Below are 26,810 nucleotides of genomic sequence, written 5' to 3' on the forward strand. Positions count from 1 at the left end.
AGTTCCAAAAAGTGAATTGTTATACGACACCTCAAATCATTTCTACAACCCATAAATGTTTCTCCCAAGGCAAACCTTTTTTATTTTAAAGTTTTAAAATGGAACATGCGTTAAGATTGGCGTGTTACGTCAATTCGATATGCCAGTCACAACCAAATAGAAATTATATGTATTGTGACAATAGACGTCAATAAATTGAACAATGTCTATCAAAAGTTCTACTTACAGACTGTTTTAAGAGGCTTATCGTATTTCGAGTATTAAATGCTCATCAGGATGATTGACTAATTAGATACAGACATAGATTTCTATCTTCTGACTGATGAAGATTATTTTTAATAGCGGCCGGATAGCAGCATAAAACAGTCTGTGAGTAGGACTCTTATCCAAAAAGTGAACTGACATACCCCACCTCAAATCATTTCTATGTCTATCAAATTCTACATGAATATTATTTCGTAGTGGCCGACTGAATTTCTCCTGAAGACGGTTACTGATAAATCAACAAATACATATTTAATCTTTCTTAGTCGTTTTAAAATTTTGGTTGAGTTTTTAAAGTATTTGTTGTCATGTTACTTCAGAACCTGTACAGCTTTTAAATTTTAAATAAAAATGTTTACCCACCACCGTTTTTAAGGATTTTTACACTGAAAACCATAGCGCAGTCAGATTTTTAAATTGGTCAAAGAATAACAAAATTTTGGCACAGAATGTGAAAAAATCTTAATTTAGTTTTTATTATTATTTCGGCGCTGGCTTTGTGAAATTCTTGGGATGATGTTAAATGGTCTTTCGAACATTTCTATGTTTTTGTTTGTTGTTCGTGATGTTCGAAACACGTAGATTGTAGAATGATGATACATCATCATGTTTATTATGTGTTGTTATTTTATGTTTTTCACGTGGCAATATTAACAATGACCTATTTAAAAACAAAGCGCGGAATTTTTATTAACAAACAAATTGCTTATTGAAAATAATAAAAACAAATTAAGTATTTCCTTTCACATTTTGTCATTCTTTGACCAATTTAAAATCTGATTGCGCCGTTGTTTTCAGTGTATTAAATCTTTTAAAACAATGGGCAAAAACGTCCTCATTTAAAATTTCAAAGTTTTACTGGCTCTGAACTATCCTGACAACAATATTTCGAAAAACTGCTTAAAACTTAAAACTACTAAAAAATATAAAACGTCTTTTTTGGTTTTTTAATAACGTTATTTGTTCAAGTGAAATTCCGCCGGGCCATCTAAAAAACACACCCAGTATAGCAATAGACGAACAGTCATTTTCATCATAGTCAAACAAAAGTTTACTAATTCACAGAATAAGAACCTGTCTAAAGTATGCGATGTTGACAAAAGGTATGATTTTCTATGTGAAAAACCTAGAACTTACAACATAACCCGTAATTTCCAGTGGACTTGCATTGCAATTTTCCGGCCAGCGAGGAAAGCCGGTGTTGAAAACCGTTTTCGAAGGACAAACGAAAGTTCGAATATCTACATTTTTGTATATACAGTTGAGTATTCTTGCATATTACAAGTAAATAGTAAATTGCTTTATTTGATATTACAATTAAAAGCAAAACATCTAATTAACACAACACACACAAAACACGACTCTAACTTATAAAATTAAATTTAAAACAACGAACCAGGAACATGAGAGACTTCATTTTCAATCGTTTATCCAGTTTTTGAATTTGGAGTACCATCTCTATCAGTGGAGGTGAGGATGTGGGACCTCTCGAAGGACACGGCAAACTAAAGACTTACAAAGAGTTTCCTTTTCACTTCGACTCCCACCACAGTCCTTCTTTTATCACACGATTATCTATTCAAAACCCGACGACCGACTGAATGAGTCAAACAGACCGTGTTCAACCCCGTTCTTCGTCGGGTAATTGGTACAATTTTGGATCTATCGAAAATATTTTTCAAAATGTAACTGTTGCATACACTTTATCCAGGTGGTGTAATCAGAGTCTAAACAGCTATCACAATATTTTATTTTTGCCGGAAAGTATCTGTCAGTCATAAAATCACAATTTGTACAACAGTCAATTTGATTTCTCTCTCTCCCCCTCTCTCTCACACTAAATAAAAATGTAGTTTGTATTTTGCACGGCTCTCTTTTCTTATATTTGTCTGTCTGTTTCCCACTCACTCACCATCCCTCTCTTTTTTCTTACTCATTCACTCTCTCTCTCTCTCTCTCTCTCTCTCACCATCCCTCTCTTTTTTTTCTCACTCTCTCACACACTCTTCCTCTCACTCTCTTCGAATATCTATCCTACTACCTCTGTCTGTTGTATGTATTTTGCAGGGCTCTCTCTTCTTCGATTGTCTGTCTGTTTCTCAGTCACTCACCATCTCTCTCTTTTTTCTTACTCACTCACTCTCTCTCTCTCTCTCATTCTAACTCAGTCTCCCACTCACCATCCTCTTTTTTTTTTCACTCTCTCTCTCTCACACACACACTCTTTCTCTCACTCTATCCGAATATCTATCCGGTTGTCTTTGTAACTCTCTCTACTTCTCTCTACTCACTCTCTCTCTCACTCACTCTCCCTCCCCACTTTCGCTAACTCTCTGTTTCTTTCACTCTCTCTCTCTCTCTCTCTCTCTCTCTCTCTCTCTCTTTCTCACCATCCTTCTTTTTTTCTCACACTCTATCTCACACACACACTCTTTCTCTCTCTCCCTCTATCAATAACTCTCTCAGAACATCTACCCGGTTGTCTTAACTCTCTCTACTTCTCTGTACACTCTCATTCACCCTCCCCTCTCTCTTAACGTTTATTGTTTAAAAATTTATATTTTGTATTATTCGGAGCTCTTTTCTTCTGTATATATTTTCTGTCTGTCCCTAACTCTCTTGTGAAATGAATTACTCACGTTATGTGGTAGAAAGGTCCAATAAATCAATTTTCAATTATGTATTATAAATCATTTTCGAGTCTTTTTATATTAAATTTAAAGATTTTTTTAAATCTTAATAAGCACGTAACTAATGTTTATGCTTCCTCGTCTTTATTTTGTTCTTTTCAAAATAGTGAATTCTGGCTAATAAGATCAATTATGATTCAAAAATTAACTTTTTAGTTTGTTTGGACGTAACTTTAGATAAATGTTAATTAAATTCAACACACCCATTATTAATTAAACAGCCATATCTTAAATTTAAAAATTGTTCAAGGCTTCCATCACATTATATATTAATAATTATGTGTGGTGATTAGTGACGATTTCTGAATAATTAATAATTATTTTCTTAATTAGTAATTAGAAAATCAAAATACTTACACATCAAATCTGACATTTTACCCAATGAGAAGCGTAATGATAAATTATATATACAATTCCTATTGCATTCAATTGTTTCTACAGACTACAAACAAATGAAATACTTTTGAAAGTAGAAGAAAATGCCAAAATAAAAAATAACTCAAAATTTGTTGAAGTCGTGAAGAGGGGTCAAGAATGAGATAGTTTACGGTAAATCTGGGAAATACCATAAAATCTCAATGAACAAAGAAAATTTCCCAGGTTTCCTCGTCCCTCACCCTGTCACAACCAAATAAAAACAGCATACTACAAATTCAGGTTTCACAACACTTTCACACCAAACCAATATGACACCCATGAAATGCACCACGCTTTATGTAAGTATGAAATATTTGTTTCAATATTTCATATTTTGTATTGTATTTTTTCCAATCGACAGAATAAAGGTCGAATCGTCGGCAAAAAAAAAGTGTTTTTCTAAACTACCTCATTTTTGACCGCTCCTCACGACTTCAACAAATTATAAAACGACAGGCCACTAAGAAACATACATAACTCAAAATATAGAAAAAATTCATGCAACAATCTTATTTAAATCCAACATTCCAGCAAAAGTGTAAAAAAAAAATATTGACAGAAATAATAGAAGCTTTTCAGTGCACATGTATATTATTATATTAAACAAACCAGAAACAACAGAGATTTCATTTTGACGTGTTTATCCAGTTTGTGGAGGACCATTGCTGCCGAGAGAATGTGAACCTCCTGCAGAACACAACAAACTGAAGGCTCAAAAGAAATTTCCAATTTCACTTCTACTCCCACCCCAAACACATTCAAATAGCCAATACCGGCACTCTTGAGGAAAGGACATCCCATTCCTCAGTGTAGTCGTTGCAGTATGTTATATTCAGTACAGCAAAAAAAAATTTTAAATCAAAATCAATTACAAAGCTACAAAACCATGGCAAAATTAAAACCAAACTCACACACAAAAATTTATGTCACCTCTTTCCGTTTTCAACATACATGTAATTTCGAAGAGGGGAATTTCGTGTAGTTTGTGCACGTAACCTCCTGACAAATAAATTTCAATATTAGTAATGAAAACTCCTGAGGATAAATATAATATACTGCAAGATTTTTTACATGCATGCATATATTTATAATTTGTACAAACTTATAGGTACATTTTTGTTTTTCTTATTTGTCAAAAGTTGTTTTTATTTATTATCATATTAACAAACGTAGGTATTTTTTTTAGGCGATGACACACGAACGCTACTTTAGGGCCAAAGCCAGCGTATGTGTACGCCATGCAAAGAAAGGTAGCTCGATGTTCCAACCTAACTGAAGAGTGAATTCCTTGGCTACATATAGAGAGCGCTTATGAATGCCACCAGATATTTGAATTGTTCTTTAGCACGGCAGCGAGCATCTGGGTCCTGTGTTCCGATTCTTGGAGGAAATGGTTGTTTTATTATGCTGATAGTCTTGTGTACCCTAGCGTATATTGAGATTGAACGTATTTACTAGCGTGAATATGTAGTGTGAGAGAGTATATTGAATACCCTATTAACTCTCAATTAGGCTAGTTATAAAATACATGTAGAGTCCCTGGACATTCGGGGCAACGAAAAGGTTGATACGTTGGCCAAAGATGGGGCCAACATGGACTCTTTGGGCTTAGAGGCCTGCCACAAAAGAGTACATTAAAATGGATCCTTAATGAGTCAAAAACCTGGTGGAATAATACCACAGGTATAAGGCACACGAAGAGATTCATTCAAACTTACAAAAGAATTACTGGAAGGCAACCGCAACCGAACCAGGATTCTGACAGGGCACTGCGGCTTAAGAAGGCACATGCACCGGATAGGAGTACAGGCAGAAGAAACACTGTGCAGATACTGCAAGAAAAGTCTGTTTCTGGGAAGGTCTATGTAGGTGCAGGTTCTTGCAACTAAAACAAGAAAAACCACAAGCAAGATCCTACACTAAGGAGCCGCTGGCAAAGCCGTGGAGGCTGATTAATAATCTGAAGCTGATCGATGAGTTATAAATAACAGGGAAGCACAATAAACCTAATCAGGTCGAGGTGCAGTAGGTCTTGTGGCCGCCTCTTTTATCCTTATCCCTATCCCTATGTAGAGTGATGGAGGAATATTAACTACTCCACCTAGTTGAGAGATCGGTATGTAAATAAGAGAGAATGTACGTAAGAATGAGTGAGAGTGTGAATGGATTTGGGAACTGATTACGTTGGGGGCTGAACTGACCTAGCAGTTGTCAGCACCCGGAGCCCAACCTCGGTGGGTGTATGGATAAGACCGATATCTAACCCCGGACTGCCAACACCCGGGGTGGGTGACTCTCCAGTCCTGCCGGTAGTTTATTGTAATGTACAGTGTTCAAAAGCTGGAATTGTCAGTGGACTGAGAGAAGTGGTATGCCCAACTCTATATACGCGCTGCAGATTTGAGCTTAAATAAATCAGTAAAGAACATTCTGGCTTTTGCTACAGTTTCTACCAATTTTCATGTCTAGAAAGGGCAATAGTCCATCTATATACATAATAAATATACATTCCATCTATATCTAATGTTACATCTTTTCAATTTCTAAAGTAAAGTTTTAAGTTTATATGTCTTCATGTTTGCTTGAAAAATGTAATAACTTACTTCAAAACTTGAAATGTACTTTACAAATTAAACAAGTGGGACATTAACCTTAGTAATCCATGTAACCATTAAATAGTTTAAGATTTTAATGTTGTTTTTTTTTAAATTGATACTAAAAAATAAAACAGTATTTATAAGATTGTAGTGGTTGTTCTAGTCTTTAGAAAAAATTCCTACCATGTTATAAGAGCTCAGAATTGCATTTTCGGCATAATAAATAATCATATCCTAAATCTAACGGGGACTCCAAAAAACCACACATTTCGTGACAGGGTCGATAAGACTTTTTATAAGATCTGATCGACTCCATAAAACATCAGTTATAAAAAAAGGATATCTTTTAATATTCAGAAAGTGGATAATTTCTATTTTCCAAATACGTAGCCTATTGGTGACCTTCCAAGCCTACAAAAGTGCAGACAAACAGGGGGGGGGGGATTTTCAGCCAATTATGGTCTATTACGACCCAAATATTTATTTAGACCGTGGGAGAATTATGAATTATACGAAATAGTTTGAAGTAGGATCGGTTGAACAGGATAAGACGATTCGCGATGGATAAATTCGTGACACGAACGTCATTCACAGTAATTGGGGTAGGACTATCGGTGAAATGATTCGTCGTAGATCCTTACATTGTGATCAAAAATATCTGCCAGATTGATCTGGAAAGAAAAATGAAAGCCCTATTTAAAAATAAGTTTAAAATCGCAAGTGATTCTTTTTGTGAATATTTTGTTGGTAGTTTCTTTATAAAAACCTGTGACTAGACTAAGAATATCTACATCAACTTGATGTTCAAGGTAGATGAATTTTCGTTAAGATCAAGTTAATTTCCGATTTATTTATTCTTCCCATATTGAGAAAAAATGTATTGAACAAGATTAAATGTAATGCAATACGTCTTAGTTGTTATTTTACAAAAAACGACATGAGCAAATACCCACATCCACGTAGATATTACTGATTTATATAATTCCAGCTTTTGTACTTTTCAATGAATTACCGGCAGGCCTCGAGAGGCACTAGTAGGTTTGGCAATCTGGGGTCATATCCACCCAGCTACCGAGGTTTTCCAAGGGCTGTCAACAGCTAGTTCAATTTAGCACCCAACACGAATCAGTTTTTAAATCCAAACCCATTCACATTCTCACTTACTCTTGAATACATTCTTATTTACATACCACCATTCACTCAAGGTGGTGGAGTACTCGATATTCCTCCATCACCCTTTACACCTATTATGTAACTAACCGCGAAATAAGGGTATATGGGTTATTCAATATTCCGCCATCGACCATTTCGCACTACACGTTCATTTCACGCTAATAAATGTATTCCCTATCAACATCCGCTAGGGCATAAAACTGTCATTACTACATGCAATAAAACAACCCCACTTCCTCGAGGCATCGGAATTTAAGCACAATTCGTGGATAGATTTCGCCTACCAGTTCTCGCAGACCACCGGTAATTCCAGCTTTTACAATTTTCCCTAAATTTCCGGCAGGCCTCGACAAACACCCACCACGGGTTTTGGCAGTCCGGGTCAGACACGGTCATATCCGGTACAGCCACTGAGGTTGTCATTTCAGCCCCCAACGCATCAGTTCCTAAAACCGAACCCATACACTCTAACTCACTTTTAAATATATTCTAACTTATTTTCATACCATTCACTCAGATAATGTGGTGGATTATTTGCTATTCCTCCATCACCCTTTACACCTATTAACTAACATATTTGAGGATCGATGGAGTACTCAATATACCGGCATCGGCCCTCTCATACTACACATTCACTCCAATAAATATATTAACTCCTCAACACATGTAGAGGCACACAACTCAGTAGTACTGTACACAATAAAATAACTGTTTCCTCCAAGAATCGGAACAGGGACCCAGATACTCGCTGCCGTGCTCAAGCACAATTCTCAGGCGGCATTCCTACGCGCTCTCTATAAAGAGCCAAGGAAATGCACCTTCAATTAAATCGAGCTACCTTTCTCTGGATGCCGAACACATAAGTGGACTTTAGACCAAAATTGTCCACGTGTAACCTAGCATGGACTATCCTTACTCGGCCGAGGATGACCATTCTTCTAAAAGTAATAGTATTACTCTTATTATGCATTTGCAATAAGTGCAAATATTTGCACGTAATACATTTTGAAAACATTGAATTAAATGAACTGAAATTTCAATCGGAAAAATTTAATGCTTAAAATATTTGTGAGAATGTGACAACAAAACATTAGACAATTGAATGAAAATTAATAATTCATTTGGGCTAAAATGAAATGATTCGATGTTGGAATAGCATATTAGAGTCAATCTGTAGGTAAACAACGTTAAGACGCCTAAAGTAATAAATAACAAAACAAATTTTAAGACAGCATACAAAACATCCGTTATTGCGATGAAAACGTGTTTTTCATAGTTTTTATTATGGAAAAAAGATATTTCTTTTATATTGGCCACTCGATAAATTGGCGGAAATAAACATCAAACAGCTCGAAAAATGCCAACTAGTTTGTGGATTCACTTCCTTGTGATTCAGCCTATTCCTGTTAAAGAAATGTTCTCGAACACGTCACGAAATCAATGTGAAAATGATTTTTCTTTATTTTTTTGTCACTGCAACTACACTACAATTTTTTTTCTACACTACAATTTGAGTATAATCCAATTGCAAATTTACAATATAATAAACCAATGAATTTATTGTAAACATTTTAGTATATATTGTAAATAACATCTTTTAGTACAAACTATTGACTGCAATCAAAAGTCAATGCAAGTTGACTAGTTTTATTTTTAAATATTCGTTAGTTTTAATAAATTAACGTGGTTTTTTGTTATTGTTAAGCTTTTTATAAACATACATAATTTATAATAACGTTGAAAAAGCTTAATATCTTTTTCGTTTTTGTTGTCCTCCTTTTTTCTCCTGTTTTTATGGATTGTTTACATTTTCACTTTCTTTATTGCAAAAATACAAAACAATTTAAAAAAGTCATAAAACTAAAAGCAAGATGAAAAATTGCCCACCGGACTGTATTTTTTACGTTTTGTAAGTATTTTTTAATTAATAATTAGGTTTGCATTTTGTATTTAATCAGTAAAGAAGTAAAACATGTACTTGACAATGACACAGTATGCCGAAACTTTGTATGTACATTTAACAATCCTTCAAATCACCTTCAAGAAAAAGTCCAAGAAATAAGAAAAACTTAAGAAAATCATTTTAACAACATGGGACACAATTTAAAAAAAATCAAATTTTAAGAAGTTTAAATTCTTGAAAATACGAATTCTGTTAAGTTATCTCGTTTTTTAACCAGTGACTAGGAAACATTTAAGAATTATTTTACTTCAACAAGGAAAGAGCTGCATTAATTGACTAAGATAACAGAGTTCAAAGGCCAAATAATTGTTTTATATCAATACAAATCACTACTTCAATACATGTCCAACCATGGGAACGTCAGTTTACACACTTTCATTATTGTGATGTAAATAGACTTTATTTCTTTAATCAGATTTGTTCCAATTTCGAAACACAGACTGTACGGAACTCAACTGCCAACAATTTCGACAAAATTTAATTGTTAGAAAGGACTATCGGACAAAATGTGAAAGTCTGATCCCTGCAACTCTATGACTCAAAACCATCCATAAAATTGGAAAACCCCACAGCCACAGGCAGTGGATTCTATTGAAAATCTATTTTTCCCTCATAATATTACGCTTCCTGTTTTTCAAATGCGTACACATTATGTATGTGGTGAAAAGTGTAAAAATGGACAATACAGCAATTTTAAGAGGAAATGTGTTTGTTGCGGTTCTTCGTTGGCAAATATGAAAATTCAAGGCGTTTATTACAACAAGGTTGGAGATGGGAAGCAAAAAAAAGTGCAGTGTTGTGGTTCTGGGCTAAGTGTAGATGCAAGTGACAGCTTTTCCACCATCAGAACAACAAATACGGTTAAATTCAAGAAAACGTCTCTCCTGTCTTTTTAAAATATGTTCTTCGTTGTGTATGTTTTAAATGGAAAAATAGGCATGGTTAAAGAAACAAACAAGGACTTTTTTGTAGGAGAACTATAATTCGATCATTAAAACGATTCATAAAATCGGAAAAACTCTGAGTCACCCTCAATGATTTATCTGGCACTACATGCACATTTTCCTCTTTATGTGATGTTTCCTCTTGTTTAAATGCGTTGTGCATGTGGTCAAAAATATACTAAGAATTGGACAATATGAACAATTTTCAGGGGAAATTGGTTTGTGTGCTTATTGGTTAATTAAAGTTAAAACTTAAAGCGTTCATTACACAAAGGATCAAGTTAAGAAGCAAAAACCTGGAACAAATATGGTTAAATTCAAAAACCTCTCTCCTATCTATTTGAATTTTATTTTGTTGGATCACTGCAACTCCACGAAACAATTCGGGAAACTGAAAAATCCCTCAGCCAATAATTTGGCCGGCACTGGATTATCTTTTCCTTATTATCTGAGGTTTCCTTTTCTTCAAATGCGTTGTGTATGAAGTCGAAAATATTTTTTTAAAAAAATGAACAATACAGGCGATTTTGAGATGAAATGTGTTTGGTGTGAATGTCCAACAGATAAACGTTTAAAAAGTTAATGTTAAAAAATCCCTGGGGTTTATTACAAGGTGCAATTTTGAAAGGAAAAACCTGGAATATTCTGGGTTGTGTTGATGTAGATGCTGCAAGCAACAGCTGTCAACCATCAACAGAACAACAAATATAATTTAATTAAAAAAAGACGCTTTTCTATTTAAAATATAATTTTCCTCAGGTTACTTTTAGAATGGAAAACTAGGCTTTGGCATAAAGAAAGAACAAGCATTATTTCAACTGGATCACTGAAACTCCATTACTCAAAATATTTCATAAAATCCTTCAGCCCCAGACTAGGATTCTATTGGAAATCTATTTCCCCCTCATAATATGTTTTCTGTTTTTCTAATGTCTCGTGTATATAGTCGAAAATGTAAAAAAAGGACAACAAAGACCATTTTGAATAGAAAATTGTTTGGTGTGGTCCTAATGTTCAAAACTTCCAGGCGATTATTACAAAGGTTCTGGATTATTGTAGATGCATTATTGTCCAACATAGGCTTTGATATACAGAAATAACCAAGAACTACTTTTTGTTGTATCATTGCAACTTAATGATTTAAACATTTAATAAAATCTGAAAGCCCTTAGCCACAGGCAATTTGTCCAGCACAAGATATATGCTACGTCATTATCTGACGTTTCCTGTTTTTCAAACGTGTTGGGTATGTGATTAAAAAATGTACAATATAGGCAATTTAGAATAAACATATATGTAATATTAAAAATCAAGGCATTCTCTCCATAAGGTTCAATTTTGGAAGAAAAAACCCTGGAATATTGTGGTTCTGAATTAAATGTTATTGTAGATAAAAGTTACTGCTTGTCCACTATCATCAGAACAACAAATATGCTTGAATCCAAGCAAATTTCTCCCTTGATTATTTAAAATCCACTACAACTCCATGGCTCAAAATATTTTATGAAATCATAAAATCCCGCAGCCACAGGCAATGGATTCTATTTACAATCAATTTCCCTCATAATATGTTTAATATTTTTCAATTGCGTTTTGTATGAGGTCAAGAGTATAAAAGAAATTGGACAATACGGGCATTTTTGAGGTGAGATGTGTTTGGTGTGATTGTAATGTTTAAAAAAACTCTAGGCGTTTATTAGAAGTTTCAATTTCGTAATTAAAAATTTGAAATATTTAAGTTCTTCTTTAAGTTTTATTGTAGATGTAAATAGCTTGTCCACCATGATCAGAACACCAAATCTGGTAAAAGTCGAAAAAAAAGTCTCCCTTGTCTAGAGTAATGCGTTTTGTGAGTTTCGGGTTGACAAATATTAAAATTCAAAGCGTTCATTGCAACAAGGTTCAATTTTGGAAGGAAAAAACCAGGAATATTACGGTTATAGATTAAGATTTAATTCTGGATCTTTTATTGTAGATGTAAATGACAGCTTGTCAACCATCATGAGAACAACAAATATTGTTGAATTGAAAAAAGTCTCTTCTTTCTATTTAAAATACGTTTTTCCTTGTGTTACTTTTAGAATGGAAAAACAAACTTTGGCATAGTGAAAGAACGACAGGAACTACGCAACGATTTGTTCAGCGTTAGACGTACATTTTCCTCATTTTCTGATACGTTTCCTATTTTTCAAATGCGTTGTGTAGGGGGTAAAAAATATGAAAAATGGGACAATTCAGACAATTTTGAATGAAAATGTGTTTGGTGTGATTCTAATGTTAAAAGATACAGTTTATTAAGGTTCCATTTCGAGGAAAAAACTGGAATATTGCAGTTCTAGATTGTTTTATTTTTAGATTGTTTTATTGTAGATGTAACAAACAGCTTGTCAACTTCATCAGAACAACAAATATGGTCCAATTTAAAAAAAGTCTATTTCTATTTAAAATAGGTTTTTCCTCGTGTTACTTTTAGAATGGAAAAACAAACTTTGGTATAATGAAAGAAGGAACCAAGAACTACGAAACGATTTGTTAGGACTAGACTTTGTTAGGGTAGACTTTCTTCATTTTCTGATACGTTTCCTATTTTTCAAATGCGTTGTGTAGAGGGTAAAAAATATGAAAAATTTAACAATTCAGACAATTTTGAATGAAAATGTGTTTGGTGTGATTCTAATGTTAAAAGAAACAGTTTATTAAGGTTCCATTTCGAGGAAAAACTGGAATATTGTAGTTGTAGATTGTTTTATTTTTAGATTGTTTTATTGTATATGTAAAAGACAGCTTGTCAACCTCATCAGATCAACAAATATGGTTGAATTTAAAAAAAGTCTCTCATTTATATTTAAAATCGGTTTTTCCTCGTGTTACTTTTAGAATGGAAAAACAAACTTTGATATAATGAAAGAGGAACCAAGAAGTACGAAACGATTTGTTAGGAGCTAGATTTTCCTCATTTTCTGTATGTTTCCTATTTTTCAAATGCGTTGTGTATGTAGTCAAAAATATTAAAAATTGGACAATTGAGAAAATTTTAAATGGAAATGTATTTGGTGTGGTTATAATGTTAAAAGATACAGTTTATTAAGGTTCAATTTCGAGGAAAAAATCTGAAATATCGCGGTTCAGGATTAAGTTTTATTGTAGATGCAAGTGACAGCTTTTCGACCATAAAATTCAAGAAAATGCTTCTCGTTTTCTACTTGAAGTGCGTGTTTCATTGTGTTACTTTTAGAACGGAAAAATAAGATTCGGTTTATGTAAAGAGAGAACGCCATTTATCCGTTTATTAAGGAAAAAGCACAAGAGCTACTTTATTTTGTTTACTTAAAGCGGGCTCTGTCAACAACCTTTGGATCTTAACAACAAGGGGAGACCTGAGAGAAAATAAGTTTGATGAACCTTAACCATTACCAACGCGAAGATGGCTTATTTTCCTTTCTTCGTGGCTCGTTTTAGAACCTTATCCGTTGCTCGGAGCTTTTTTCCCCTTCTGTAGTCAGAAGTCAGAACAAACGGATCCATCAACAAAGACATTTAATTAACATTCTCGGTTTATAGAAAACTCGAAATGATAATTGTTTACCTAATACGAAAAACAAACGTTATCGCAACTGGGAGTGTCACTTAAGTGAAATGTAAACAAAACAATAAGGGAAAAAAATAATTTGGCTTGCTTTATACGTTTTCCCAATAATCAAGATTAAAAGATATATTTCTTGATGTATGTTTTTTTCTATTTTGGGAATCAATCCATTATTACACTTTCAATTAAGCATTTTTGGACTTTTCCACTCGTATTACAATTTGACCGAAACGAGCCGAATCGTGGAACGCCTTTTATGGTGAACGCTCGAAAATCGGTTCGATTTCCAAAGACAACAGGAAAAAAAGCCTCGATCCAAAAGTTAAATCCGTTCGCAATTTCAGAGCCGCGGCTCTCGAACGGTGCCGGTCTGGAGGTCAAAAGTGGAAGGAGGGTCGACAGTTGGACGAGTCATCGGGAATTTTTATCAGACGGCGAACATCGTACACAAATATTTTCGAAATGCTTTTCTCTTTTCTCGTTTAAAGGGATTATTTTCGAAACTCGAGATTGGAAAAAATTCAGTCAAAAGGTCAAAACAAAAAACACCCAATACAAAGTACACAAACGACGAGACCGCACGTTCAAACAAGAACAACCTTCCAGTTTTTCTTAATAGATCAACAAAATAAGCACCATATGTAGAATTTACCAGACTGACATCAACGGTGGGACGCTGCCGCATAAAGGCGCGTTCCGCTTGTTTATAAGGAATGACTTCCAAAAGAAATATGATAGACTTTGACGAGACGGAATAAATAAAAGCGTTTTAGGACAGGAAAGAACATCATGGAAAGTTTCGACGGGACGCTGATCTGTAGGATGTGCAATATAATAGGGCGTCCATTCATATTTAACAATTATTCAAAAAAACAAACATAAAAATAAACAAGTACATGTTAAAACTAACCTGGTAGTAGCTCGAATCCGCCATCTTAGCACAAGCCCGCATATAAAAATCCTACATTTAAAAAAAAAACCGTATAAGGGAATCGTTAAGCCGTTGAGCGCGCAGAAGAGTCAAATCCGTCCGAAAACTGCGAACATTCGCATACTCGAAAGGGGTGGCTATGTCTAAATGGATTTCGGGGTTTGAAACATGACAGGAGACAACGTTTCAACGCTTGGGGACTCTGCCGACTGATTTAATAAGGCAGCCAATCAGGCAGCAGGTTACTCCTATAAGCTCCGGCTCTGCTCGCATTCCACAACCGGCCCGGGGCGCATGCGCTCACGAGTTTTTACTCCACACCCACCCCTTATTCCCGGGACATGGTAGATTTTTGAAATCCATTTCCCGTTCTATTTTTCAATCAACCTTCATATAAATGGGCTTTGGACAAAATACTCTTTGTAAATCAGCAGCATATTAATTGCTAATTGTAGGACTTGCTGTATACAGCGTTTTGATTCAAATAGCAGCATACATAAAAATTTTCATTACTTAATTTTCAATAGTAGAATCTCAAGTATTTAGTTACATTTTTTTAAAGTATGGTTAAGACATAAAAAACAATTGCCTTGTGAAGGATATGTTTCTGGATATGCTATATTTATATAGCATTTGCATAAATATATGTATACAGTGGGCCAAAAAAATATTGGCACACCCTACTTGTTTCTTAAATCTCAAAAGTATAAATGTTCATTGTTTGACATTGAATTTGATAACTAGCATCCAACTATTATGTTTTTGTAAGCAATAAATTGAGCAAATTAAAAATAAGAAAAAATAATAAATAAGACTATGAGGTTAAGATGAGATTTTACCCCAAAGAGAGTACTCTAGGGTAGATTGAACAAAGTCTGCTGTGTGAATGTAATTTATTAGCGTGAATGGAGGGGAATATCTCCAGTCACCCTAAGAAATAGTAAACATTTAAATGATTATTATATTACTGTATAAATACTGTTCGCATAATGAGCTCTTTTACATATATTTACTTGTAATACACTTGTATATTTTGTGCAAGTATTATCTCTGTAAATAAATAAATAAATTACCCTGGGTACTTTGTGAAGTCTGGGTAGTGTGAACAAAGTTGATGTGTGAATGTAATTTATTAGCGTGAATGTAAGGGAATATCCCCAATCACCCTGAGAAATATTAAGAACAATGGGTTTGTAAAAATAATGAGGATTTTAAATTATAGGATTTTTCCGTTTTATTTCCTTTTAAAATGAATATGTAGTAGAGAAAAAATCAATCTAGGTTTAAAAAAAAGCTAGTGGTTAGAGCAGTGGAGTATTGAGCCAAATGTCATGGGTTCGAATCCTGCTTGTGACAGAACTTCTAAGACCTTAGAAAAGTATAAATTAATTGAAATAGTTTATATTATTAGCTATAGTTAGGATTATGTACAATATAATAATTCAGAATTAAATGGCTAGCAAACTCTCTCAATATCTCACTCTTGCTGAGGTAATCGATTGGTTTAGCATGGTTGAGATAATAATTTATATAACGTAAGATTTTCTCCTGGGTCTGTGAAGTGTTAAATATATAGTTTGAGAATTACCTATCATCCTGGTTTTGTTTAAAGTATTATGTATATTATTATTTATTTGTATTATTTTTGTCCTATTTAAAAAAAGTTTTTCTTCATAAACTACAAGTCTCATTTAATGCAAAAGAGAAGTTGTGTGTGTGTTGTGTCCACTCAATAGATAAATTTAATGTATTTTAAAGCCTAGTTATAATGTGCAGCTTCAGTTATATTGTGCATTAACTTTTATTTATAAAACCTGTCTTACAGGAGGGCTTGCCTGTAGGGTTAAGTACTTCGTAGTTCCAGGTTGTTTACTTTTTAAGACACAGACACAACATATTGATTTTTTACACAACGATAACAATTGGAAAAACAAGTTAAAATTGATGAAGTTGAGTATTTAAAATTGAGAAAATTCAATTGTTTTTACACATTTGTAAATTATTGTACACAACTTGGTCTATCAATTTAATTATCAATCCATTTATGTTTAGTAGTCTAATTGACCATATTAATTATTTCAATTAATTATTCTTTGTATGTAAGGTCTTTGTTGAATTGAAAAAGTTAGTGTCATGAGCGGGATTCGAACCCATGACCTTTGCTCAATATGCTGGTGCTCTACATATTTGAGCTATCGAGACTTAGATCCACTCAAATTTATATATGTATTTTTTTCTTTTTAGAGCCTACATACAAGTTCCATTTTCAGGGATGTGGATAAAAATGATTTGCAACACCATGGAAAAGACCACATCCCCACGGAATCTGGGGCAAAATACGCTCAAGCCGCTTATGGCACCTGACCCCATAGCCCAGCACCCACCCCAAACCCAAAAAAATGTTATTAACTTGTAAAGATTAAATCATTTTATTTGTTTTGTCATATCTACAAATGTTTATTAATATGATTACTATTGTATTGTATGTTGCCATAATGAGTTTGTTTTATTTTCTTTACAATATCTATAAATGTACATTATTATTACTATTAATGGTGTGTTATGTTGTATGTAATGTCTGGATAAATTAGTCTTAATTTCATTAAAATATCTAAAAACGTATATTGTTATTGAAATAAAGTAATAATTTAATAATAATTTAAAATATAAGAACATCATTATTGAAATAAAGAGATTAGGGAAGAAGCCCATGTAGGTGAAAAAACAAAAAACAAAAAAACACTTCTTTTTCTGCTATTGAGCTTTCTGCTGTTTTTAATGTCTTCTTCAGGACATTGAAAAAATTATTTAAAAAACTTGAAAATCAATTCGGACATGTGGTCCAAATAGAAGGGGGCCTAGGTGTATTTGGACCATGTATCCAGACCACATGCCCGAATTGATTTTCAAGTTTTTAAAATAATTTTTTCAATGTCCTGAAGAAGACGTTAAATACAGCTGAAAGCTCGAAAGCAGAAAAAGGTGTTTTTTTTCACCTACATGGATTCATCCATGATCTCTTTATTTCAATATTCATCATGAAGGCCGATATTACACTCAACAGTATTTTGTTATTATTACTGGTGGGCTATATCAGATGTAATGCCAGGGTAAATTTGTTTTATTTTCTTAGTATCTATAAATGTTAATTATTACCAATGTTACTACTGCATTTTATTGTATGCAATGACAGGATAAATTTGTCTTATTTTCATTACAATATCTAAAAACGTATATTGTTATTATTACTGGTAGATTATATCGGATGTAATGCCCGGATAAATATGTTTTATTTTCTTTATTATAAATGTTAATTATTACCAATGTTACTACTGCATTTTATTGTATGCAATGACAGGATAAACTTGTTTTATTGTCTTTACAAATGTATATTATTATTATTACTATTGTATATTATTGTATGTAATAAAGGCCAAATGTCTGTATGTCTGAGACTGAAATTAAAATAAATAAAAGATTTCTTTGAAGTAGAAATTTTTCTATTGTAAAAAAAAGTATATCTATCTTGTACACAACTTGCACTCTAGGTGATTTAAACGCCGCCTTTTAAAAGTTTTTTTTTCTCATGCACGCACACACCCATGTTTATGCAATCTAGACTTATGCAATTACCTTTATGTTTATTCTTCTTTTTCTTTTTTTTAAACAATTCTCAAGACTGCAGGTCATGCAATAATTTTTTCCGTTTTTGTATCGATTGTACGCATACGCAAAGTTCTCCTATCGATACCGTGTTAGTTTATTTGTTGAGTTGACAGTTTGACACCATTATTATTAATGACATTCTTATTGTATCAGTAGACTTGCTCAGCGTGGTTCGTTTACATTATTCGTGACTCATTCCCATATACGAAGAGTCGTTACCATTGTCAGGAATACCGTATCGAGTAAGTCTCGTTGTTTTATCTCTGAGACTTTTCCCTTTTACTTTATCATTGCAAACAGTTTTCAGGGTAATTCTCTTCTTAGGAACGTTCGTCGGATTAGAAAGTCAGTGACTCAAAATGGTTAGGAAGAGATTCTCGATGAAAGGTACTTTGGCGAAGAGGGCTTTGAAGTGTGTCGTAGTCGGGGCGTTGGTCGTTTTGGTGTTCCTTTGATTTCTCCCGAGCCCGGGTGCGTAGTTCGCCTCTGAAATCGTCCCGCGAGAAGGATGGCCGAAGGCGGTGCGCAGATCCCGCAGCCGCGTCCGAGGGCGGCCAGGACTCCGGTGCCTCTACCCAGAGTCTCTCTCGCCACGCCCCGAGTCCCAGAAAGGAAAGAGAGCGTCGAGACCAAACTGCAACACTCCAAATCCTTCAACAACACGAGCAGCTTGAAAAAAAGCTTGAAGAGGGTGAGGAGCAACGTACAGGAAAAGAGCAACGCTGTTTTCGAGTCAACGAGAAACTCCGTCAGGAATATCCTGCCTAAGAGACAGTCCGCTTCGGATGTACTAGGGACAAAGGAAAGCGAAAAAGAGAATTTGCAAGAGGATAAACGTTCCCAGTCCCTTCCTCCAGATGATCTGTTTCAATCTATTAAATTTGGATCGCCTTTGGCTTCGGAAGATTTATACGAGGAGAATGACATTACATCCGTACCCCCTCCTTCTTACCCACCTCCGCCTTTACCAGATGAGTCCTTTTATGATCATATTCAATCGGCCCGTTCGAGTGTTTGTACATCGCCTACTACAGTCCCAGAGAGGCCTTATTACGAAGAAGTTCCCGCGTTCAAAAAATCTTCAAACGAAGACATCTCAGAAGTCTCATCGAGTTGTGGTGCCGTCTCCCTCCAAGAGCTCGGACTTGAAAAGACTACAAGATCGAATTCGTGGAATTTTTATGAATCTGCTCACGGGTCGAATCTGTTTAAAGTTCCAGGCCCACTGTATGAAAACGTTGCAATCGATGACAGTTACACTTTAAAATCTGAAAATATATACTCAGACGAGCCGAATTCGCATGGTGTGGTTCATAAATCTAAGGCCACAGTGACAATTTTGCCAGATGAAGTTGATGGGGCTGTCTCGATGAAACTAAGACCTCACGAATATGAAAATTGTCTCGTGACTGTCCCTTGCGTCCTGTCGGGAGGCAGCAGTGTTGATTCAGATGAAATGAACCCAAAAACGTCTGTTATGGATAAGAACGTTATTTATGAATTTGATCCATTGTTTGAAGAGAGAAAAAAGCAAAAAGCCCAGGCTGAAAGGGAAATGAAAGAAGAACATAAAGTGAAAGAAGAAGCCGAACTTGATCCAGATGTAGACATATATAACATTCCGACGCCACCACAAAGAGTGGACTCTTTGAAAGAAATTGAAGACCAGTCGGTTCCGAATGATGTCGAATATTTTCTTTACCACAGGGTGGCAGGAGAAAGTAATTTTTTAGTTGTCGATGAAGTGCCCAAAGGTGCTTCATGTCAAAAAGAAGGAAGCAAACTGAGCAATTTGGTTCAATGGACTAATGTAAAAAAGGTTTTAAACAAAATGGTCCCAGATTCAGCACCCTGGACACCTGGGCTTTCCAGGAAAAATTCCAGAGCAAAGGAAGTCAGCCAGAAACTCATGTTATCTCAGTCACCACATCACGGTTTCATCCTTCGCTCATTATCAAATGGCGATAAGCCGAAAGATTTCAGCCAAAAGTGGTGCCAACTTGGTGAAGGAAAACTGACTTTGGCACAGGATAAAACATCATCAAGTAAAGAAGTTATTCCTTTAGAGAACATTCTCAGCATACATAATTTACTCGATCCCAAGATTTGGTAATTATTTAAACAAATTAAATTAGGTTTAGTAGTTTTAATTTTTAATGGTTTTAAATGTTCCAGCTCTAATGATGACAATGCAGTGCATTGTTGGGAAGTGAGTGTCAGCGGGAAGACGAAGCCGTACGTCTTTGGGGCTTCATCATCTGCCGATTCAAAAATGTGGATGAGGAAGCTTTTAGAGAGCCTGACCAACGTTTTTCCTTTAAAACTATCAGCAGAATTTTGCCGAGCAGGACAATGCTTTCTTAAGGTGAACTGTTAATCATTTCACACCTAGAGTGTAACTTAATTTTCAAAATTTTCCAGGAGGGAATAACGGATGACTGGACAGGTGCTTGGATCCTCCTTGCAAAACGAGTTTTGTATTATTGCCAAATGAAAGAAAGAATGAAAGAAGTAGATTTAAGAAAAACACGGCTTGTTGGTAAATAAAAAAATAAAAAAATTGTCATACAGTACTAACTAAAAATAGAAATGATCTCAATGAGAAAGATATTTTAATGAAAGAGATGAACTTTTACATTTGAAGCTGCTGAGTTTGTTAATTTGTTAATCACATTTACTATTGTTATTGTTTGGTAAAGTAATTTTATTTAATTCTACTCTAAGGATTAAGCGATGAGTATTCCGAAGGGGACTGAATGGTTAGTGAGATAGATTCTTATAGGCCCCGCAGTCATGGATTCCATTACCACTATCGCCCCTGTTCCTTTTTTTCAAGCTACCCTTTCCTCTCACTCTCTCTCTCTCTCTCTCTCTCTCTCAAAAAAAAAAAAAAAAAATTAATAATAATAATCCATATGCATATGTATATATAGAAAAAATAATCACTCAACAAAAACAATCCTCATATTGTGTAGTATGTACAGATTAGATAAGATTTATAGGAGCCAGCCTCTTTACGGCTTGCGTACCGTGACCTGTATTGGTCTATTGTGCATTGCAATTTTTTTTTTTTAAATCTAGAGCTCCTTGTTAAGCTTAAGGCTTGCTATCAAACCCAAAGCTTTTTCAAGGGCTCCTGTATGTATCCTTCAGGCCCTGGCTTTTCCTCACTCAAGATTAGGAATCGGCCTACATAGGCCTATGCACCAACAGAGGACATGTTCCGCTGTTTCTTCCTTCTTGGCAATAACTCACAGGTTTGTTTCAGTCTCTGAGTCTATATATATACCTCCTGTCTGCAGTGTCCAGTCAACAGTCCAACTATTACTCTAGTCCTGGCACGTCCTAGATTTAGAAGTGCTGCCACAACTTTTGTGGTGATCCTTTGATGAACTTTTTTACAAGTCTCTGTCCTGAGCTACATTCCTATCAAATGGAGGACTTATTTTTAATCCATTGTCTAACGGATCCTCATTTTTGGCAGTTGATATGCGACAAAAGGTTTCAGGGATAATAGTGTCGTCATTGAACTTTCATTGGCCAATTTGTCAATCTCTTAGTTGCCCCTCTACCCTGTATTCAGACAAGGTAATTTTGTTATTTTCTCCAATGTCTGACAGGGCTCAGATGCAGTCCCAAATGACTTTAGGCTTCACCGTTGATGTAGTGTCACCTGGCTGCCTGAGTAGACTTCTATTCACCCAGCCTTTCAATCTCCCTGCCATAGTGCTCAATAGGTACAATTTCCGCTTGAAAGATGGTGGCATATTGTCCAAAACTTATATGAATTCTAGTCCTTGGTTTATTTCCATAAATGCCAGCTCCTGACCCATATTCGGTTTTGGAGCCATCTGTAGACCAGATATGGACTGCAACTGACTGGGAACATTAACTAAGGTCCGTTTCTCCCAGTCTGCTGTACTAGGTGTTCTGATTAGAAATAGAGTTCTGTCTAGCTGAAGCTCCCCTCGAAGCTTTATTATCTCCTTGTTATGTGAGTAGGCTGTTTGAGCCTGGTCCCTGCATTACCCTATATGAATCTTTGAATTGTGGCTCTGGCGTCTCCCTGGATTAGGATGTATAGTGGTGGTTGATTCAGAAGGGCTTCCAGGACAAATGTAGGGGTTGTCCTCATTGCCTCATTGATGCTCAGACATGCCAGTCTCTGAGCAGTACTGAGGATTTTGATCGCCCTTAGCTGTATTGTATGTCCACCAAACCACTGATCCGTACACTATCTAGTTTAGTATGTACAATAATGGCTTGTTTGTTAAAAATGCTGTTTTAATTGTTAACCCTTTTTTAAACCACGATTCTTTACAAATTTAATTTAATTGATAAAATAACAAGCAATTAATAATTGAGCGTATTCTTGTTTGATGATTTTAGCTTTACAAGCAGATGATGGGAGCTGTAAGCTTGTCAGCGAACAAGGCGCTTATATTCAGGTACACACTGTAGATAAAGTTCTTTATCTCCAAATGGATAACATAAGGGAAACTAAAGCCTGGAGGCAGGCTATTAAAATGGCTGCAATGGAAAATGGACCGAGCCTTTATGAACAACAGCTTACAAAAGATGATGTTCCGGTCGTCGTAGATAAATGCTTAAGTTTTGTCTACGCTCATGGTGAATTTAATTTTTTTCTGTAATTTATTTCTAAATACTAATTTTTTTTGTTTTTGTTATAGGGAGTATGTCAGAGGGAATCTACCGGAGAAGTGGAGGAAATAGTAACGTGACCAGATTGACTGCTGAAATGAGGGCTGATGCCTGGGCTGTTCAACTCAGCAGACAAGAATATACCGAACATGATGTAGCGAGTGTATTAAAGAGGTTCTTTCATGAACTTTCCGACACGCTTCTAACAAGCCTGCTGCACAAATATTTTTGCAAAGCTGGAAGTATGTATTATTACAGTTTTTTATATTTTAAACATATAATTATATTTTATTTTATACTTGAAGCATATTGAGAGTTGGCATAATTCTAATTTTTGATTATAAGATCAATTGTAACTGTATTCTTTGAGCAATTTGAAGTTTTCTAGTTTATTTTTATATGGCTATTAAATTTCAAGAAGTTCAAATTCATAATTTCAAATAACATAAGCACTTATTTTTTTATTACATCAAAAATTAAAAAAAAAGAAAAAAAAAAGCAGTTTGAAGTTTTCTTGATGTTACATGATTATTTTTTAGGTTCAAAATGTAGTAAGAATGAAAAAATTGCCATGTACAGGACGATATTGGAAAAATTGCCTAGAATAAATTATGTGACGTCGAGAAGGCTTTTCGGTCATTTTTCTTTTATTGCCGAACAGGCCGATTTGAATAAAATGCCGTCAGAAAATTTAGCTGCAATCTGGGCCCCGACGCTAATGGGAATTGAGGTTCGTTTTATAAAATTTATCAAATCTAATTGCTTTTTCTTTCCTGGAACAATTTTTAAAAATGTTAATTTTATATTTTATAATTAGTCTACCCTGTGAAGAGTCAGATGTGAGTAACTTTTTTTTTAAACTTAATATTCTGTACAGATTAAATGTTTTACTATCTGGATGTTGTAATTATACTTTTAAAGCATTTAAGCTAATTTTAATTTTTATGTTGTTATGCATGTAATCTATTAGGCATGTGCATAAGTATTTTTGTTTTTCCAAATTTCGACTTTTATGTATAAAGGTGTGGTATATTAGCTCTAGAAAGCTTTCTAGCTAGGAAGAGATTGTTAAGAAAGGGGTTGTTGATCCCAAAAGTCAGTTTAGAATAAACTGTGAAGCGACATGGAAGCTGATAAAATTTGAGGCACAGTTCACCAGTTATATGTCAAGTTCAATCTCAGACATATTAATGGTGGATGCATATCAAATTTTGGCCTTTTTGGTGATAGTATAATGAATGAAAGTGTGAGCCAACATTTGTTATGAGTTTTGTAACGGAGAGATATGTATAGAAGACCAGCCTTGTATTGGGTTGTCCGGAAAATAATGCAGGATTTTAAGTTTTCATTAAAAAAAATCTATATAAAATATTCTGTTTACGTTTACAGGATTACTCATTTGTATGNAATTAATAAGTTACCAACACGTTGGGAGAAATGTATTGAGAGTATGGGAAATTATTTTGATTAAAGAACATTGCTTTAAAGTAACTAGTTTCTTTTTTTTTGGTTAATACCAAAATCCTGCATTATTTTCCGGACAACCCAATAGATTGCTTAGAGACTTGCTGCTCTAGACTTTTTTTTAAATGAAAAACAAAAAAAACATGAAAAAACTTATGCACACCCCGATAAGTTCTATGTTATAAATTAACAGAATTATTGTACTGCAAATAATAATAATAAAAATTGCATTTTATGCTTTATATAGGGTAAAAGAGGAGTTGAGTGGAGGAAAAAGGAATGTGAAGTGATAAAAGATCTAATTGAAAACTACAAAGCTGTTTTCTTGGTCGATTGTGAGGAGATTGACAGGGAACAGAGAATATTAAGCGTGCTCAGGATGGTCCAGAAAACTTCAACAAATTTACCACCACCGAAGCCATCCGGTGACCTCAAGATTTCAATTTTTCTAAGATCAAAGCATGGTGAAAGTGTCTCCGTTGTGGTAAGTTTAATCAACAATGTGATAGTTAAGTATTAATTTCCTTTTTTTTCAAGGTTGGTCCTGGTTTAAAAGCAGGCCAGATTTGTTCAATGCTTGCGCCAAGGACGGAATACGCATCGCATGAACTTTGCCTTCACGAGATGGTACTCGGAGGTGCTCTTTCAAGGCCTATCCATCATTCAGAAAAAGTTTTGGACATAGCATTAAAATGGGCATATTGGGATGCAACTGATTGCAGGGAAAATTACTTTCTTTTAGCCCTTAATAGTGTTTATAGAGAAATTATGCCATTGGTAATTTTGTTTATACTTGTTATACTAAGCAAGATTTTTTAAAAATTAAATGACCATTCAATTTTTATTCAAGGCACATACTCCTATGTCCAAATGTGGCGATCTTAAATTTGCCGACCAGAAAACTAAATCGTTTAAAACGTTTACATTTGAGTTTAGCAAAGCAAAATTGAAATATTACAAAGACAAAGCAGTGAGTATTTGATAATAAATGTGAATTTTCATCTCATTCAAAACATTTTTTGTTTGTTTCAGTGTTCAGTAAAAATTAATGAATGGCGGATTGAAGATATAACTTGGTACATTGGACATGAACCAAAAAGAAATCCACAAATGAGGTAAATTCGATATTCAAAGTTGAAAGTTATTTTATTATTCTATTAAATTTGTTTTCCTAGATGGGCCATCACATTTATTTATAAAAATGATGAAGTAAAAAGGTCAAAGGACCGACCTTTTTTCGGTAATACAATAGCTGGCTCTTCAAAGGAAGAACAAATACAATGGATGTCCGCTCTGATACTCGGCCAATATCAGTATACCGATCTTATTTCCAAACCTAACCTAATTTGACTCGAGGGGGGTCGATAAATTGATTTAAAAAGTTTCAAGAGCTTAGTACATTTTATAGTTAATCGACCGATTTTGCTGTCGAAATTTACAAAATTACCACGACTAGTCACTATTGACTTTAAACAATTGGTAGAATCCAGAGTTTCAAAATACTATGCATTTATGCGTTACCATTTTATATAAATGAATTTTAGTACTTAAATTCAGAGAGATTAAGAGGCTTCGCATCTGATGGTACATATATAATTATATATATAAAGAATACAGTTTAAAAAAAAATTCAGAAGGGGTAGACATTAATAGAGATAGTTCTCAAGAATAACATGCATTTAGTACTAGATGGATTATTTAAAATGAGTGAGAACAAATAGGTAAGAATTATGAGAAAATAATTTATATATTCTTTAGATTTTATATTAATTGTTAAATTTATTAGTAATACACTTTATTAAAAGCTTAACAAATATATTTATTATTGTTATTCTGCAAATTTTATAATTATCAAATAATTTTAGTTTTTTTAGTAAACAATTTATTTAATTTTAATTAGACTATTTTACTACAAAAGCAATTCCAAACCGTTTTTGTATTCTTCATCCTATATAATTCCTCCCAAGTTCATATGTGAAACAAGAGGAAATGTGATATTTGAAGGTGTGTTATTTTTAATGGGAAAATAGTTTTTAACGACCAATTATTGTTTAAAATTTTATTAGTCAGTCATGATTTATTGTAAAATGTGCATGTTGATCATCACATTTCATGGTTATTGCAATTATGGTACTTTAAATAAAATTATTTAAAAAACGAATGAAAACCTAATAGATTTTTACTCCTTTGTTTTTCTGAAACTGTTCTATAAGCTTTTCTTTTTTTGATAGCTTCATCATGGGCCCCTCTTCAGTCTTCATGAGTAATGATTCAAATCAACCACATGACAGAAGACTGTATGCTGGCCTGAAAGCTGACAAAAAATAAAAACTAGGGGAACAGTTCATTAAAATAAATGAGTAATTATTAATTAAAACACCACCTTACTTTCACACAGAAAATATTTTTTGTCTATGAAGATTAGGTATAGATTGTATTTATCTTGTTAGGAG

General features: G+C 34.2%; 2 protein-coding genes across 11 annotated transcripts in view; one reads left to right on the plus strand and one right to left on the minus strand.

The window, feature by feature from the left end:
• The window catches only part of LOC106673799 (serine/threonine-protein kinase N), a 68,925-nt gene extending 54,120 nt beyond the window's left edge, over positions 1-14,805 (minus strand). For 2 of the 8 annotated variants that reach the window (XM_024225901.1, XM_024225902.1), the window contains exon 1: positions 3,981-4,064. In XM_024225901.1, coding sequence (XP_024081669.1) covers positions 3,981-4,034 — 54 coding nt within the window. In that variant the 5' untranslated portion in view covers positions 4,035-4,064. Of the gene's footprint in view, positions 1-1,660; positions 1,759-3,980; positions 4,065-4,322; positions 4,371-14,544 lie in introns of those variants that run through there. The other 6 variants (XM_024225903.1, XM_024225900.1, XM_014406119.2 and 3 more) reach the window with 5 other exon arrangements.
• Positions 14,806-18,310: 3,505 nt separating this feature from the next.
• LOC106663754 (arf-GAP with Rho-GAP domain, ANK repeat and PH domain-containing protein 1) lies at positions 18,311-26,163 on the plus strand. Of its 3 annotated transcripts, none has more exons than XM_014388857.2 (12): positions 18,311-18,473; positions 18,539-20,340; positions 20,407-20,596; positions 20,653-20,770; positions 22,621-22,860; positions 22,923-23,135; positions 23,433-23,623; positions 24,605-24,841; positions 24,895-25,134; positions 25,208-25,327; positions 25,390-25,472; positions 25,533-26,163. In XM_014388857.2, exons 2-12 carry the CDS (start codon positions 18,740-18,742, stop codon positions 25,705-25,707), a joined length of 3,408 nt encoding a protein of 1,135 aa, XP_014244343.1. In that variant the 5' UTR covers positions 18,311-18,473; positions 18,539-18,739; the 3' UTR covers positions 25,708-26,163. The 3 variants fall into 3 exon arrangements, with proteins under 3 accessions (XP_014244343.1, XP_014244329.1, XP_014244336.1); XM_014388850.2 differs by having other exon boundaries at positions 18,312-18,473; positions 18,532-20,340; XM_014388843.2 differs by having other exon boundaries at positions 18,311-20,340.
• Positions 26,164-26,810: the final 647 nt, after the last annotated feature.

This window comes from Cimex lectularius, unplaced genomic scaffold, assembly GCF_000648675.2.
Source record: "Cimex lectularius strain Harlan isolate CLEC.00 unplaced genomic scaffold, Clec_2.1 scaffold23, whole genome shotgun sequence".
NCBI classification, from domain to species: Eukaryota; Metazoa; Arthropoda; class Insecta; order Hemiptera; family Cimicidae; genus Cimex; species Cimex lectularius.